This window comes from Artemia sp. Qi Xiang Cuo, chromosome 6 (assembly GCF_049724085.1).
Source record: "Artemia sp. Qi Xiang Cuo chromosome 6, ASM4972408v1, whole genome shotgun sequence".
Taxonomy (NCBI): Eukaryota; Metazoa; Arthropoda; class Branchiopoda; order Anostraca; family Artemiidae; genus Artemia; species Artemia sp. Qi Xiang Cuo.
In genome coordinates this window covers 25,293,802-25,310,710 of record NC_142799.1, presented here as the reverse complement: position 1 = coordinate 25,310,710, position 16,909 = coordinate 25,293,802, and the positions used below count along the sequence as shown (strand labels likewise).

Here is a 16,909-nt window from a genome sequence, read left to right as displayed (position 1 = left end):
GTTTGATATTACCCCCTGAGCCCATTGCTAAAATTTACTTATCCTGATATGATAACTCAGCCCTCAGAAAGAAAAGAAATAAAATAAAAATGTAAAAATAGATACTATAGAATATTCTATACCACATATTTTGTCTATATTTTGGAATATCGTTAACATTTCTTCTTTTCTTCATTATTTGTCACACTTTTTCTGTGGTTGCTCGACTCTACAAATGGGGGGAATATACTTAGGCACGGTGTGTAAGGAAGTAAATCGCTATGGAGGACATAAAAAGGCGATGTAGGTGAACCGTTCGATTCCTTTAGTTTCCCAAAATGAAAAAGAAAAGTGACGATACGAGATGATCTTTTCTTCATTTTGTTAAAGCTGGGAAAGATAATAGAACTTCTATTTACTATTTATAGCAATGCCTATTGTTGGATAGATATGGAAACCTTAACATTAAAAATTGTATTAGGCCTACTGTATTTAAATAAAAATCTTATGCATTGTGGTGTTGAGGGTACTGTAAACTAAAATATAACTCTTTGTATAAGGCAGTACGTAGTGCGACATCACTATCGTTGGTTATCAAGTTACATTGTTAAAGTTTATCCTTTTTTATTTGTAATACAAAAATAGACGCTTATCTAACATGGTTGAGTTTTAATAATTTTACCGCGCGGCTCTACTGTACCTACTTTTTCTAATTTTGAAGATGTATATGGTTGTTTAAGTTTCTACTGAACCAATTCAAATACTCATAAGTCGTTTTAAATGTCGATATCAGTGTTTACTAACACTAACTCGTTTACTAATTCGGGCAGAATTTTTACATATACGAGTTCAAATATATTTGAGCTAGAATAAATTTTATATTACCGATGCTGATACTTTCCAAACGCTTTCTATATCCCGTCTGGAAAATATTATGTATTTTGTGGCAGAAGTGGAAAAACTGGTTTTCTCTTATTTGGCAAAAGAGTCAGGTATTTGATCCAATTATAACGAAGCCATTATAATCAAATTATAATCGAAGCCAATTATAATCAAATTATATTTATAAATATTCCCAAAAATGTATGGTGTAAAGCATTAAAATATGATAATAGAAAGAATTGTTTATAGAATAAAACTTAAAAATACATATCTCCATACAGAGGGGGTGGGGGCGGGTCTTTCTTTTGGAAAAATAGTCTAAAAACACATTTCAAGTTGTAATCCCTCCTAGAAAAAAGCGGTTGATACTCTCCCTTGCTGCTGATTGACACAGCAATGTACCATTTCTACTTATAGATTATATTGGAATCCAATCGTAAAGCCAAGGCGCGTGTGTATATATACATATATTGACAAGAAGGACATCTAAATAAGGTATAACCACTACCTACCCAAAAGTACAAATTTCACAATGAAACCTGTCCCCAAATGTAAAAGAACTTGACATTAAATTCTCAGTTATGTCAGCAAGGCGACGTTGCCAATATTTGGTATGTCGGGTATAGATTTACGAAGGTCGTCAACGCTGCAACAGTAAATGTATCCAGATGATGATAAGCTCTTAAGGCTATCTTGAGGAATCCAAGAAATAGAACTGCAGACATCCTTACATAAAACATAATCGTTAGGCAGTGTTGTCAGGAAAGGATTGTTAATGCTGATTATAGCCAAAGCCTTTTTGGTGCTCGGATCATAGATCACCTTCCAGAAAAATTTGGGAACTGGTATATATTGATTACAATTTGAATCTCTTGTTAGGTAAACCGGTTTGGGTTTTCCAGATGGGCCAGGAAGCGATAAAACGTCAAACGGGCCAGTGATTACCTAAAAAATAACGTTATAACTATATTTTTCTTATTGATACATTAAGAATGGGAAGACTATGGAGGCCAGTGCGCCAGTTGGGGACTTTGTGTATTCGGGTTGATTAGGGGTTGCCATGATAATATCATTCGCCCATTTATTTATAAAGTTTTACTCTTTTTCTTCGCAAGACATAAAATCCATTCTTGTTTAATATTTTTTCAGATTCACTGCTATCGCTGAATTTGAACCAATTTAGTATGTAAAAATCTAAATTTTAGCTGAACTTAAGCCAACTTAGACTTCATATATATATATATATATATATATATATATATATATATATATATATATATATATATATATATATATATATATATATATATATATAATATATATATAAAGTCCAAAAAATGCTAACTTATAAATTACCCCCCCCCCCATAAAAAAATGCAACTGGGTCGATGTTTTTAGCATTGTATGCAGATCTATGAAATGAAGGCTTGTTTTGAAAACACTAAAAAAAAAAGTACAACAACGTAGAACGGAATATATTTCATTTGAGAAGGATCAGTCAATTTAAAATACAATTAGAAATGCTCTCTAGAAAGCTCTATAGACTGCTGTTGATTGAATGACTTCAGAAACTATTTGAATTCAGTTGGTAAAGATGGGGAAATTGAAAAGAATATACGCTCCTGGCTCTGATTTGATTCTGAAACTAACGAATAACGACTTTTTCCTAACCTTGAAAAATGATGTGTTATCTAAAAAACGGAGTTCGATAGATATATTAAAAGAATCGGCTTATTATAATGACTCTAAATATATAAGAGTCATTAGGCTTAGTGTTACCCATAAAAGGCTACGAGCCTGAGAAAATTTGCCTGGTTTTGGAAAAAGGAAGCAAACACCCTCTAAAAGTCAAAGAATTTTCATGAAAATCATACCATCAAATTCAGCATATCTGAGAACCCTGCTGTAGAGGTCTCAAGCTCCTTTGCAAAAATCTGTCGAATTTTGTATTTTTTGCCAGGAGACAGATAACTAAAGTGTGTTTATTTGTTTTTTTTCAGGTTTTTTTCGAACCAATAGTCTTGTAACATCGGGAAGGGGCTCATTTGATATTCAAATTTCTAGTGCCCTTTTTAAATGACCAAAAAGATTGGAGGGCAACTACCCCTCCCACGTCCCTTTCCCCTCGGAATTGTTCGATCAAAATTATGAGATCCATTTTGTTCAACATAGTTGAAAGGTCCCAAAACAATGCCTTTGGAGATAAAATGAGAGCCCCCCCCCTCCCACAGCCTCTGGGAATAGGTCTGAGTTATAAAATTTGCCCACTGTTTACGTATAGTATTTGTTATTCGGAACTATATAGATTTTTTTGCGGGGGGAGGGGAGCAATTTTGTGCTTGGGGTGATTTTCTATTGGGATAATTTTCTTTGGCGAGAGAAATTTTTACACTGGGAGGTTTGACAGAATTCCTATACGAAATTTTTTTTATTTGTTTTACTTTATCTTTGCCAACTCAATTTTGTATGTGGAGATGTCCCGGGGCAATAGTCTAGGGAAAATTTTTAGCGTGCTTTGGTTTCTGGGAAAGAATTTCCATGGAAGAGGGGATTCCCGGAGTGATCGGAAAACCGATAAGAGCTTAAAGTCTTATTTCAAATGAAAGTATTCTAAGGATAATTTTTAGACTGAATAGTTAAAATTCGGTCATCCTCCCTGCCCATCTGTGCTACGTAGTTTCCCCGTAATTGCTATTGACCCGAGCCCCCCCCCTCTCCCCACGCTTGGAAATAGAAGCAGAGATCTGAAGACCAACAAAGCTGCTAGCAGTGACGGAATATAGCTGGAACTTCTGAAAGTCAGTTGCGGGGACCCCTTGTCGAAGTTTATCATCAAATCACCATATTTGCCTGGGAATTAAGTCGCTTATCCAAACCAAGGTGTAAAGCCACGAAAGTTTCCCTATATGAGAAAAGCTCAAAAGTAGTCTGTGACAAATACCGACTAATCTGTCTGACCAGCCATACTGCTAAATACTGACAAGAGTCATGCTAGGGTGCATCCGAACAGTATGCTCAGCGCTCAGCAGTCATCCCAGAACACAAATCGGATTTAAGACCAAATAGGTCGACGGTTGATCAAATTTTCACAGCCCGTCAGATCATGAAAAATTATCTTGAACGAGACCGCGGTATCTACTCCCACTTTGTAAATTTTAAACTGGCCTTTGACCTCCTCTGGAGAGAAGGTCTATGGCAGATTCTTCTTCACTTTGGAATTCCACTTAAAATGGTCTCTCTGATAAGGGACCTGTACACGAAGTTCAGAGGCCGTGTTATGACCGGAGAAAGCCTCACCGAGGGCTTTGAAACGTCGACCATTGTTCTACAAGGTTGCGTGGTTTCATTAGAACTCTTCAATCTCTTTTTAACTGGAGTCCTTTCAGTATTGCCGAATAGTCCTAATTTCCTCCGTGATCTTTAATCCCAAACCGACATTATCCACACGACCACCAATCTCTTTGGGATGCTCATCAACGCCTCAAAAACGATAGCCATAAGCTGCTCACGTAAACCAGGTTCTCAGGTAAACTCCAGCCTTCAGCTTGAAGGTGATAATATAATGGGTTGAAGGATTTACTTACCCTGGTGGCTTACTCACCTCCGACAATAATCCCTCCAAAGATATCAAGAGACGTCTGACACCTGCGGATTCCAACTTTAAAAGTCTGGTGCCCATCTGGAGGAACAAAACTGAACACCAACGCTTAAAGTGAGGTTATTCAAGTCACTTATCACCCACATCGCCATCTATGGCTGTGAATCTTGGATAATAAAAATAGATGATCAGTACCATCTTTCTGCCTTTGAAACAAAGTCACTACGACGCATTGTCGGTATCACTTACTAAGATAGAATCTCCAATATCAAGCTTCGCCGTAATTTCAAGGTCAAACTAACCATCTTTGACAGAATAAAACTGCAGCAGCTTAGATGGCTAGAACACATACAACGTATGGAAAGCACTCTTCTCCCGAAGATAACCTTTTGAAGGCCAGCTACATGGTTTTCTACCTAGATTGCGCCCCCCCCTCCCAAAGTGACGTAAGGTCAACTTTTCGTCGTTTAGCTTACAACACCTTTTCCGCCTGGCAGAAGATAGAAATGCATACTGGAGTTACATCAATAGACTGGTGAAAAAAGAGCCCCAAAACCACCTTCAAGGACGGATAGGACTTCAAGTAAGTCAATTAAAAAGCAAACCCAAAACCTTATGCACTTATAATGTAGAAGACAAAGCAATTTCGTATAATCAGCCCCAAACAAGTTTGGATCTTATAAATAAGTGCGAGAATAAATATTACAATTGACTTGACCTGTATCTGATTTCAACTAGTTTAACGTAGGGAGACGTAAGTTTTGAAATAAAAACACTTTTATTTTGCTAGAATTCCCTATCAAAAGACGATTCAAACATATACGCTTGATATTTGGTTTTACAGCTTTGTTATATCAATATATACAAATAAACTGTTTTCCCATAAATGGGTTTTCTTTAGTTACCGACATTACTTATTATATACCATAACTAATCATATAGAATAGATATTTGGACTCGGTTATGCTTGTCAATTTTGCATCAATTCGTCCTGAAACGGAACTTTCTCTATCATGAGATAAAGGTCTCTTGCATTCTAAGTTCCTTTAATTCAAATATTTTCGTTTCACTTTTATTTTGACATTTGACTTTTATGCAATTTCAGAAATAAGTGTTTAGTTAAACACCAGCCCAGCTTAGCCCAATTTTGAAGATTGCATTTTCATAGAATATAAATAGGTTAATAATGCTTTATTGTTTCCGTGTAACTTTGAGCCTAACGTTTTGGAACATCATTTAAAATGAGAAAAAGCAACACTTATGACATTTTTAAGTTGGCTGACAGATTTGCGCTTTATGCTGTACACGACTTTCAGAAGTGACATATCCTTTTTGAGGTAGCGAAAAATATTTTTTATATTATAATTTATTAGACATTTTGTTATGTTCTGCTGAGTCAAAGCTATTTTTTTGTATAAAAAAAAGTAAACTAAATTTACTGATCATTATATATTAAAGCTATTCTCCTGTGATGGGGTTCCCCTCCCCGCCATTCCGTTTGACTATCAATATTCAGGCAATACATTAGTATCCACTCCACTCGCCCCCTCTTGTTTCAATTTCTATTTTAGCCATATGTCTTGGCCAAAGCCAGGTCAACTAATTCCTTTCCGGTATGGGTGGGACAATATGCACTGTTTAAAAAAGGGTTCACCTATAATTAGTTGAAGGATATTGATGCAATAAAGTTGTGCGAAGAGCTTCAAGACATTTCCAGACGAGTTACTTAGCAGCGAATTCCAAAGGATGTAGTTGATTTTATTTTTGACTATGGTTTGAAAGGAAATGTTTCTGATTCTCTTATCTGTCTGTACCCGTTTCGAAATACAAATGAGTTTGGTTTTTAAGTTTTAAATGTCTTAAAGTTTAGCGGCTGAAATATTTAGAGGGTTGGTTAGCAATACTCTCACCAAGAAAAACTCTTCACTTGGTGCTGCTTTAAAAAACTAGGCTAATTCAATTAAGAACAGTGATTTTTCTTGTATCAGAGCTACTTTTGTTGTGTATTTCAATTGCAAAATGATGATATATGCCCCATAATATCTCAGGCTGTTTTCGATATCTTAACTCGGTATGGAATTATTCATATGGTTAGATCAGGGCTTGATTATAATTTTCTTTAACGAGGAAAAAAGATTAGGGATGCAAATGAGCTGTTTTTTTTGTTTTGTTTTTTTGCAGATTCGTATACAGTAATGGAATAAGCAATGTTTATGAACATATAAAGTTAAATTGGTTAAGTTCTTCGACGCTTAAAGACAGAAGGTAGCCTTTTTGACAGCCTATTTGATAATAGCCCTTCTTTGATGGAACGGAAATTACGTCTGAAAATTTGAGACGGCCAAGATTCATTGTAAGCTTTTAAATAAATCATCATTTCAAAATATTTGAGCGACAGAACCAGCCCTCTCTCGACATTGTATGACGCCTAGTTTGATATGATCACCTCTGGCTTAAAAAAAAAACTGTAGCCTAACTATCCACTTCGGTAAAAATACAAATTTTATATTTTTGAAAACGGTCATGAGAGAAAAATATTGGTTCAAGATAGGTGTGCACAACAAAGAAGCTTGCACTGTTATGTCTGCACTGCACTGCTTTGTAGTACATGATCGCTAATTAGGGAGGGGAAAATACCCCTCCTAGATTTTGAAAATTCCTTTTTTTGTATTGTCGTTGAAAACTTGAAAAAGCAAAGTTCATGATTTTGAAAAATGCCTTGTTTTGTCTTCAGGAAAAATATGGGGAAAAAATCCTTTCCCCTCCCAAAATTTTTGTGAATGAATAATTTTGTGATTTCGTGAACCCCTGATGTACTAATTAGTAAGAAAGATGGTTTTCTTCATCAAATAATTTTTGAGTTATTTGGTTAGTGTTTTTAATGAAAATCAAGCCAAATTTATTTTAAATCTTACCTGAAGATCAGTTTTCAGTTTAATTGCGAGATCTCGTACAGCAAATTCAATAGATTTCCAGTTTCCATTATTTATAACTTGGTATTGAGGCGCAGCATTCATATAGTAGAAGGTTGCATCTTGCATCGGATCCCACACAAAATCACTGTTTGCTATTAAATGCCCTCTCGCTAGATACAACTGCTTAGAAGTATCAAGGTATTTCTGTGCTAATGCACTTCCAAATGTCGTATTAAAAACTGTTTCTTGGTTTGTTTGAGCATAAGCTTGGTTCATTGAGACATCACGATAGTAACCATAGTGATAACCTTCTTTGAAGCTTGGCCGTGATCCACCAGCATCTTGCGCAGCAAGACCAGTCCCATTAATAATTGCTGAACTATATAAAGGTTCGGAATCAATCTTATTGAAACATACTCTGATTTGCTCTTTGAATGTGCCTTCGGTATTCCAACCAATAAGTACCATGGTGCTCATCTTATCATTCCCGCATTTTCCATCTTCTTTCATATCTTCTTTTATTTCTCTTAGGCATGTCAGAGTAGGAAATGAATACTCTTTATTGAGGTGTTTGAATTTCAGACCGGAGACGCAAGATATTGTTGCCGATGGAGTTTTAGTGAACGTTAGGTAGTTACCAGTTCCAGGGCAAGTTAATTGTATAGATTCTTTAGACTGGATGCTAAGAACGCGGTTTGAATTGACAACTTTAGGAAGGAGCAGCTTATTTGCTGATGAGTAAATTAGTGGTGGGTTTTCGGGTAGATCCTTAGACAGTGTGATTGAACATCCTAAAAGACAAAATTTTTAATTTAAAGGAAGACCCAATTAAATAAAGAACGAAATTTTCTCTGTAACAAAGTATTTTTAGTTCAATCTCTTTCATTTTTTAAATATTTTGAATAACATTTACCTCTTGTTTCCGAACAGAAAGCACGTACTTGATGATAATATCAATTCCATATTTTGTTGTACAGATAAGAAAATGACTGACAAAAGATAAAACTGAAGAAGAAAAATTGATTTGGTAGAATATCGTGAGAAAAACAAAAACAAGTTACAGTTTTCGAGAATCTAATCGTCTTTAATTATTATAAACCAATTATCATTAATTTCATTATAGAACGGTGGAAAACAGTAAATTCAGTGACTTCTGCGCTTGTAACCCTTTCTCTGAGAGGACAGAGGTTGGGGTCCCCGTGTCGCTGATTATTTGGTTTGAACGGGGGTCAGTGGCATGACTCTGTAAGTTTAGCCAGAGTTGACCCAGCTCTAAATGGGGACCTAGACAAAACTAGGGAAGGTAAACCGGAAGGGTGTGCGAAAGTAAAGGATGGCTTGATCTCAAACCCCTATCACACTTCCTGGCTAAAGGGCCATGAAACGGAGATCAGCAACGCCGATAGGGATTATAAAAATTGAGTGTCGTATTCTTTTCCTTTTACCTTACCTTCAGCATCTTCTACTTATGTAATTTGCCGATATCCATAACTATCACCTCCGAAAACAATGGTGTCATGTTAAATAATTGGTACCTAAGGCTATCCTTCCAAGCAAGAATTTCTAATTATACAGTCACTAAGTTTCTGACCCTAACAAAAGAAAATACGCTGCGGTTTTTTGCTTTTTGATGTCTGTGGTCTGATAAACTCTGCTGCTTGTTTATAATAATGAAAATAGATCGAATTTTCGTAATTTTTTTGTTTTGAGATTGAATTGATAAAAAATTATTCATAATAATTTGTGTCTAGAATACACCCAATAACTGTAGATAAGGATGGGCATTTTTTTTCTAAATTTGCCGCACCAGGTACATATAACCACGTGACTTGCCGTTAGTCGTCAACATCGTTCCATCACAAGGTTTAGCTATTTGAGTCTTCTTTGGAACGAGTTGATGGAGAAACTTTCAGGGATAACATCCCGAGGAAGATCATTCCAAATCGAAGAGCAACGTCAAATGAAGGTGTTTTTCAAGCACTCTGTTCTTAGCGTGTGAACCTTAAGACAATTAGACCGAGCTGTTTGCCTTCGTGTGTGTCTTTTCGGCCAGACAATAAAGGGTGCAATATGAGAAAGCTCTAGAGAAGGAGGGGAATTTATATACTTGTAGAAAACAGCCATCGACGCTATATCAAACCTTTCGCTAGCAGACTGGAGAGAGTCATGGGGAACGACTGAATCTACCCTATTGTGGATCTTTTGAAGTGATGTCAACACCGGTTTCGGAGCACCAACATGCAATGGGTATCCATCGGTGATGGATACGATGCAAAACATGTAAAATGGGATGATCGCGCTGAGTGGTAGAATATTTTTGCAGTGAAGAATGATCCCCAGCTTTCTCGCACAGGAGGTTCTCACCCGATCAGGTTGGGTTTTCCAAGAGAAAAAGTAGTCAAAGTGTTACGACTATGATATTTAAGTTCTAAATAATCAGAAAACTTTTCGCCAGACACATGGGTGTTTACTAGCGCAAACATCATAGTCGTTTACTACGTCGTTAAACACCCATCATAGTCGTTAAGCACACGTATAGTGTTTACTAGCACAAACACAAGGTTTTATGTGACACAGGGTACCCACCGTCAATTTTGGGCAGTAAATTGTCTCAGAAACCTAGCTCTTTCTGATTTAATTGGGGGAAGGCGATACTTCTTGGAGTGGAAGTGATGGGCAGCGGAAGTGGGAGTCTCAATTATACTCAAATCATGGAAATAATTTGTTGAAGATTGGATATCATAATACCACATTGCTCTATGCAGGTCTTTCAGTTGTTTGAGATTAAGTATACTGAGAAAAGCATATAAAGTTTGGGTTTCCGAGAGATTTTGAAGTCTCACTGGGCGATGAACAAAAGTACCCAGAATTTTAATTACGTTATTTTGAATTATTTGAAGAGGTTACAGATGGACCATAAATGTGTTGAGATAGAAAACTAAGATATGATTCATTCAGAGGATGGTATAAAATTTTAAGGATGGAAAAAGGAAATCCATGTTTAAATCTATGAAGACAACCTAAGCTATGGACAAGTTTCAATCTCAAATAATCAGAAGGCTTACAGAAAGATAAAGCTCATCGAGAATAATCCCAAGGTAACGAAATGAATTTACTCTTTTTATCTTACTTTGGTTTACTATTAACTCTTCTATGGTAATTTTATTTACTGCCTGCTGTGACCACCCCAAAAATCATGAATTTAGTTTTAGAAAATTTCGGAGCCAGGTAGTTGCATGCAAACCATTTATTTAAAGATTTCATTGCTGTCACCATTTTCTCAACCAACAGATGGTAGATATGATAATGACGTGAATTAGAGATCCCCTCCACCCGTCAAGGTAAGAATACGTAGAAATTCCCAAAAGGCCCAATTAAGACACTTATTCTTACTTCTGACCAAATCTGGTTGAGATTTGATAACCCTTTCGATACATGTTCGGATGGCAAATCCCGTCTCCTCCATCCCCCCACCTATGAGTCAGATTTGTTTCAGTCTAGTTCTAGCCCCATGACAAAAAAAAACATTATGTATTCAAAATTTCAGGACACTTAATCTTACTTCTGACCAAATTTTGCTGAGATTTCATAACTGTTCTGGCGTATGTCCTAGTGACATAAGTAACTCCCCCTCCTTCACCTATTAGCCAGACCATAAGCAGATTTATCTCAGTCTAGTTTCGGCCTCAAGCTCTATCTACATTCGCAATTTCAGGACATTTTATCTTACTTCTGAACAAATTTTGTTCAGATCTCATAACCCTTCTGGTATATGTCCTGATGACATAAGCCACTTCCTCCCCCTCCTATTATCGGCCAGATCACAGTCAAATTTGTGTCAGTCTAGTTCTGGCTCCAAACTTTGTATACAAAAAAGGGAAACACTTTCGATCACTGAAAACTGAAATTTTGAATTCCAAATTCCAGGAAAACTTCGAGGAAATTTTTTTAAAGCGAAAAACTAAATTCGTATTATTTTTTTTTAATTTCGGATTAGTAATTCAATGTTCTACTCAATCCTGACATTATGATCCATAAGAAGCCTATTTTCGGAGCTAGAATCGTTTCGTTTTGGTTCTTATTTAAAATGCTAGAAAACATTTATTTAAATTTTTTCCTGAGAAACTACTAATGTTTTTTTCTTATTTTACTTATTTCTAATTTATTTTACGAATTTCTATCTTTTACTGTTATCAAAAACCAGAATAGTGACGCGTGGGTCCTTATTTATCCATATTTAATTTAGCCCACTTTCATACTTTATTTACTTTATTTAGCCTACAGAGACAATATAGAGACAATAACGATAAATCTTAGCACATCATAAGGTAGTTTAATAAAAATATTAACTTTGGAAGTTAAAGATGTTCATTACTCTTTTGAAGACTTGGCCAAAAGATTTTTGTTTTTGAATACTATGTTTTGTTTGACTAATGATAGAAACGCAAGAAATAAATGAACTGCAACCCTGAATCTGAGTTACTAATTCTCTAAGACTGTAGTCCTTTGGCGATAAATTTACTCCCACCTCCAGTGCAACTCGAAATTTAACAGCCAAACTGGACTGGGAATTCATAGCGAAAAAAAAAACACAGTAAGAAAAATTGATAACGAAAAATAAAGAAATCAATCATTAGAAAGAAAGCATATGGTGTTTTTTTTCAATTTGGTATTCATTATGCTTTCTTAAGCAATCATAAGAAAATTGAAAACGACGAGACCGATAAAAAAAAGCAGAGAAACAGGAGACAGAATATTAATAAGAACTAAACTTAAATATACGGAAAAATTCAAAAAAAAAAAATTTAAGAAGGGTTGTCTGCAAACTTTTTCTAGGAGTTGGGTGATGGGTAAAATAACGACTTTAAGATGTAAAGAAGCCAAGACTTTAAAAAGCGGTTTTTTCACAGAAAAAGAGCAATATATTTTCCAAATATTGCACAATATAACACTACGTTCCGCTTTTTCACACTAGGAAGAAAGGGAGCAGCTAAAAAATTCGGCCAGTATCCCTTGCCTATTGGCGTACGATCATTTACTCGCATACTTAGCTACCAGTAATATGAAATATACCATGAATCCATAAGAAAAATAAACGGGGTTTTGATTAGGCTAAACACATTGCCAAAAACCTAACGAAGAGTATCAGTCAAAATTTCCCCATTAAATGGGTGTAATTATGGTTGATTTTGTGGTTGATCATTTAATGGGTGATTCCCATTAAACGGACGTAAGGGGTAAATCCTGACTAAATTTTGTCATATTTAATGGCAAAATCGGAATTTCCTTTTAGCGTTCTCTTGTTTCTTACAGACCTGAAACTGTACTGACCCATCTTCCCTCTAAATGACATTTTCTTCCATTGAAAAAAATCTTATTTATTTTTAAAGTATTTAAAAAAAATACTATGAAAGCATTTCTTAATGTAGTAATATTTTTAAGAGTTGGACTTACCCTGTCCATATGCAGTTTTATAAACTGTGAAAAATACAGCAAAACTTAGGAACAGAACTTGGTTTATCATGTTGGGAACTTCGAATATTACTTATTAGAATTCAAAATATGACTTAATATACTACTACAACGGAAGTAATTACCACGCCTCTTTTGACCAAAAAATAAAAAAATTGCGGTTTTCTTTGTTAGAACACGTTTAGGAAATTGAGAAATAGAGGAACTTTTATAGAAAAAGCTCTATTGTGCCTGTTACAAAAGATGACAATTAGAATAATTTTACGGTTGTTTAAACCATACAATTTTTTTCCATTATTGTTATTCTTTTTTATATATTTTCCATCTCATAATATTCATTTATTTGCTCAGTCAGTCATGGTTGCCGCATTAGCTGCAACCTAATGAAGAGAGCCACTGTCCATAGTAACTGAAACTTCAAAGCAAATTAGAAAATGGAAATTTTTGTTTAAAATTAATTAAGGAATGGTAACTTAGGTTTATGTTTATAGTACTTTAAGGTTTAACTCTGGAATTTCGAAAAAGAGTGAAATTACACAAAAACGATGGAATTATTTAAACCTTTTATTTTGAATGCACTATGTACATGTTTATGAATGAATTTGCTCCTACGCGGCATTACTGTCACTGAAACTGCAAAGCTCATTTCTTTCAATAATATTTTTTCAATAATTTCATATTTTTTCAGTAATTTCAATAATCATTTCTTCAGTGACATTTTTTTTTTAATAATTTAGAATCGACTGGCTACCTCGGGATTTTTACTCGATAGTTTTTTTTAGCACTTCTATGGCCAAAATTATCGGTTAGGCACTTTAAATCGGCAGAAAACAATACTTAGTTGTTGCACAATCTGGTTGTGCTACATAAAACGTCAATAGAACTTTCACTTTTGTTTCTAATTATCCCTCTCCCAATATTCTAGGACAATTGGTTTGATCACTCCAGGGGAAAAACAAATGAACTCGCATCCATGATCATCTTTCTCAGAAAAATACAAAATTTCCCTTTTTCAAACAGTTTGTAGTAACGAACTATAAGTAAGGAACGGCTCGGCCAAACATAACCAAAACTCTAAAAAGCAAAATTCGGATAACAATTGGTACATCAAAAAAATTGGCTTTTTATTCTGATTCCAATGCATGAAATTCATTAAATTTAATGCTACCCGTTTTTTTTCTCCATACCCGGGCACTTCGCATCGAAGGAGTTGTCGTAGAAACTTGAAAAAGGGCTCATTCGATTTGAAATTCAAAGGGCTAGTAGCCTACCCTTTTTAATAGTCGAAAGTGATTTGAGGAAAACTAACCCCCCTCTCACGCCCACCTTTTCCCCAAACACACACAGTCAAAATTTTTGTTGAAAGTTTTGGAAATTAGGTCTTTAAGGATGACAACCCCTCCCCCCACATCCCTCAGGTCAAGGGTTGTAAGTTATGCCCTGGGGGCATATAAAGTTTTTAATGAAAGACAACTAGCCCCCCCCCCGCCCATCATTCCCCCAAACACATCCAATAAAAATTTTGAGACAGCTATTTTGCTCAGCGTAGTTGATTTCCAGATAGAAAATATGTTTTTGAGGAGGACACGCCCCCACAACCCTCAGGGCAAGGGTTTTAAATTATACCCTGGGGGCATATAAGGTTTTTTATAGAAGGCGTTGTCGTAGAAACTTCAAAAAGGGCTCATTCGTTTGGAAATTCAAAGGGCTAGTGCCCTTTATAGTAGTCGAAAGTTATAGGAGGGAAACTAGCCCCCTCCCCACGCCAATCATTCCCCCAAACACATCCAATCAAAATTTTTATATAACCCTTTCGTTCAGCGTAGTTGATTTCCAGATAGAAAATATGTTTTTGTGGAGGATACTCTGCCACAGCCCTCAGGGCAAGGGTTTTAAGTTATGCCCTGGGGGTATTTAAGGTTTTTATAGAAGGCATTGTCGTAGAAACTTCAAAAAAGGGCTCATTCGATTTGAAATTCAAAGGGCTACCCTTTTTAATATTCAAAAGTGATTTGTAATGTTTTTTGTTGTTGTTGTTGTTTAGACCAGGGCACTTCGGATTTAATGAACTGTCTTGGGAACTTCGAAAAGTAATCGTTTGATTAAAAGTAGAATAAGTTGATGCAATTTTTAATAGTCAAAAGTGACTGGAGGGCAACTAATACCCGTTACACTCCTACCCTCCCACGCCCACCCTCGCATTTGCCCATTATGTTTAAAAACTAAAATTTGCCTTAAGATTAAATCAAAATTCACAGTGTTAATGCTAATTCCCAATAAGGCATCTCAGCAGTATCCCAAGAACGACTGAGGGTACTATGTTAAAACTTTCCGGGCTACTTCTGCTCTTGAAATTTAACCAATTCAAAATAACGTAGTATATCCAAGCTATCAAAGAAAGTAAACAGATTTTTTTGCGAATGGCATCAAGTTTTCCTTTTCAGGTCAACTAGAGGTAGGTATGAAACTAAATTAAACAATACTATTTGTGTCCTGATTCTAAAATAGTATGTTGTTTTGAATTACTGAAAATTTTTCTACATCTTACGAATAGCAGGCCAAATTATAAAGTCTTAAAAAAAACGAAAAGATTTGAAGTGTTCTGTTCTTTTTCCCCTGAAAAAACTATGTCAATATAAAACGAACAGAAATTAATTAAAAAAAACTTTTTCCACAAAATAAGTTTCTAAAAGAAAAGTAAAGAACTCCATTAAAAAAAATGAGCAAAAATAGAATCAAATAATCCACCAGGCGTGATACTACCACAAATAAACATCAATAAATAAATGAAACCCAAAACGAACAGATGTTACAATAAATAACCGAGTCAAACTCAAAACGAGCAGAAATTAAAATAAGTTGGGTGCAAAACCCCTATGTCTTCCAAAGGCCAGAACAAAATTTGCACTTTACTGAAAACAGTTACTCGGCTCAATAGTAACCGAAACTCTAAAAAACGGAATTCTGATACCGGTAGATACATCAGAAGAATCGGATTTTTATGCTGATTTAAAATATATAGGTTTCATCAAGTTTAATCTAACCCATTAAAAGTTACGAGCCTGAAAAATTTGCTTTATTTTCGAAAAAAAGGAGCAAACGCCTCCTAAAATTAATAGCATCTTAATGAAAATCAAACCATCAGATTCAGCATATCAGAAAATCTCACTGTAGAGTTTTCAAGCTCCTATCTGCAAAAATGTGGAATTTTGTATTTTTTGCGAGAAGAAATATCACGGATGCGTGTTTATTTGTTTTTTTTTTGTGTTGTTTTTTTCCCAGGGGTGGTCGTATCGATCCAGTGATTCTAGAATATCTTGAGAGGGCTCCTTCGAACGGAAATTAAAAGTTCTAGTGCCCTTTTTAAATGACCAAAAAATTGTAGATCAACTAGGCCCCCTCCCACGCTAATTTTTTTACGTGGGAGTAGTAAGGGCCCAATTATTTGAAAATTTACATTGAATTACACGTGGATATGTGTGTAAATTTTCAAGTAATTGGGTTACCAGGGGCAGTTACCTATTACTATGAACCCTACTTGCCTTAGAAGACGGGTTTTCTATTATGACACCCATTTTTTGTGTGTCAATTGGTTAGAGAAAGCTGGTGGTTACTCCATATGATAACTTGATTAGTCGGTTTTTTAAAAAACTTGGCAATCTATAATGTGCTCAAGCAAAAACCCTATATAATGTCCATACACTGCATTCCAATTTTCATGATGTTTTAAGACATTGTTTATAGTACACTATATATTATTAACTTTGAAAACAATGGATTCGTCAATTTTCAATGTGAGTACACTTTTCATTCTTTTATTTCCCCCAAAAAAATTAAAGAAAAAGTTTTACTTGTAAATTCAAATTTCAGAGGGACTTAGCCTCCCTCCCCTCCAACAATACAAAATCTTAAGAATATGACGAGTATATTCGATAGAAACGGCAAAGCATGCTTTTTTCTATTATGTAAATAAAATCTCTCCTCCATAGGTATGTTTACAAGTTTTAATTGTTTTGAAAAACAATTCTTTATCATTCAGAAACAAGCTTTTTCCAAACATGTA

General features: G+C 35.2%; 2 protein-coding genes across 2 annotated transcripts in view; one reads left to right on the top strand and one right to left on the bottom strand.

Moving 5' to 3' along the window:
• LOC148951031 (uncharacterized) overlaps window positions 1-16,909 on the top strand; it is a 138,520-nt gene that overhangs the window by 21,758 nt on the left and 99,853 nt on the right. The gene's annotated exons all lie outside the window — the stretch shown is intronic.
• On the bottom strand, window positions 1,314-12,929 carry LOC148951032 (salivary endonuclease-like). The gene is made up of 3 exons (XM_089090109.1): window positions 12,829-12,929; window positions 7,375-8,165; window positions 1,314-1,806 (listed from the first exon to the last, which is right to left on the bottom strand). Exons 1-3 carry the CDS (start codon window positions 12,896-12,898, stop codon window positions 1,441-1,443), a joined length of 1,227 nt encoding a protein of 408 aa, XP_088946235.1. The 5' UTR covers window positions 12,899-12,929; the 3' UTR covers window positions 1,314-1,440.

What these genes read in the sequence shown, in the direction of transcription:
- LOC148951032 (XM_089090109.1), bottom strand. Translation starts at nt 12,898, where the DNA reads ATGATAAACCAAGTTCTGTTCCTAAGTTTTGCTGTATTTTTCACAGTT. An exon ending in TAAAACTGCATATGGACAGG is followed by an intron (nt 8,166 to 12,828) that starts GTAAGTCCAACT and finishes TTTGTCTTTTAG; the next exon opens with GATGTTCAATCACACTGTCT. An exon ending in AACTGAAAACTGATCTTCAG is followed by an intron (nt 1,807 to 7,374) that starts GTAAGATTTAAA and finishes GTTATTTTTTAG; the next exon opens with GTAATCACTGGCCCGTTTGA.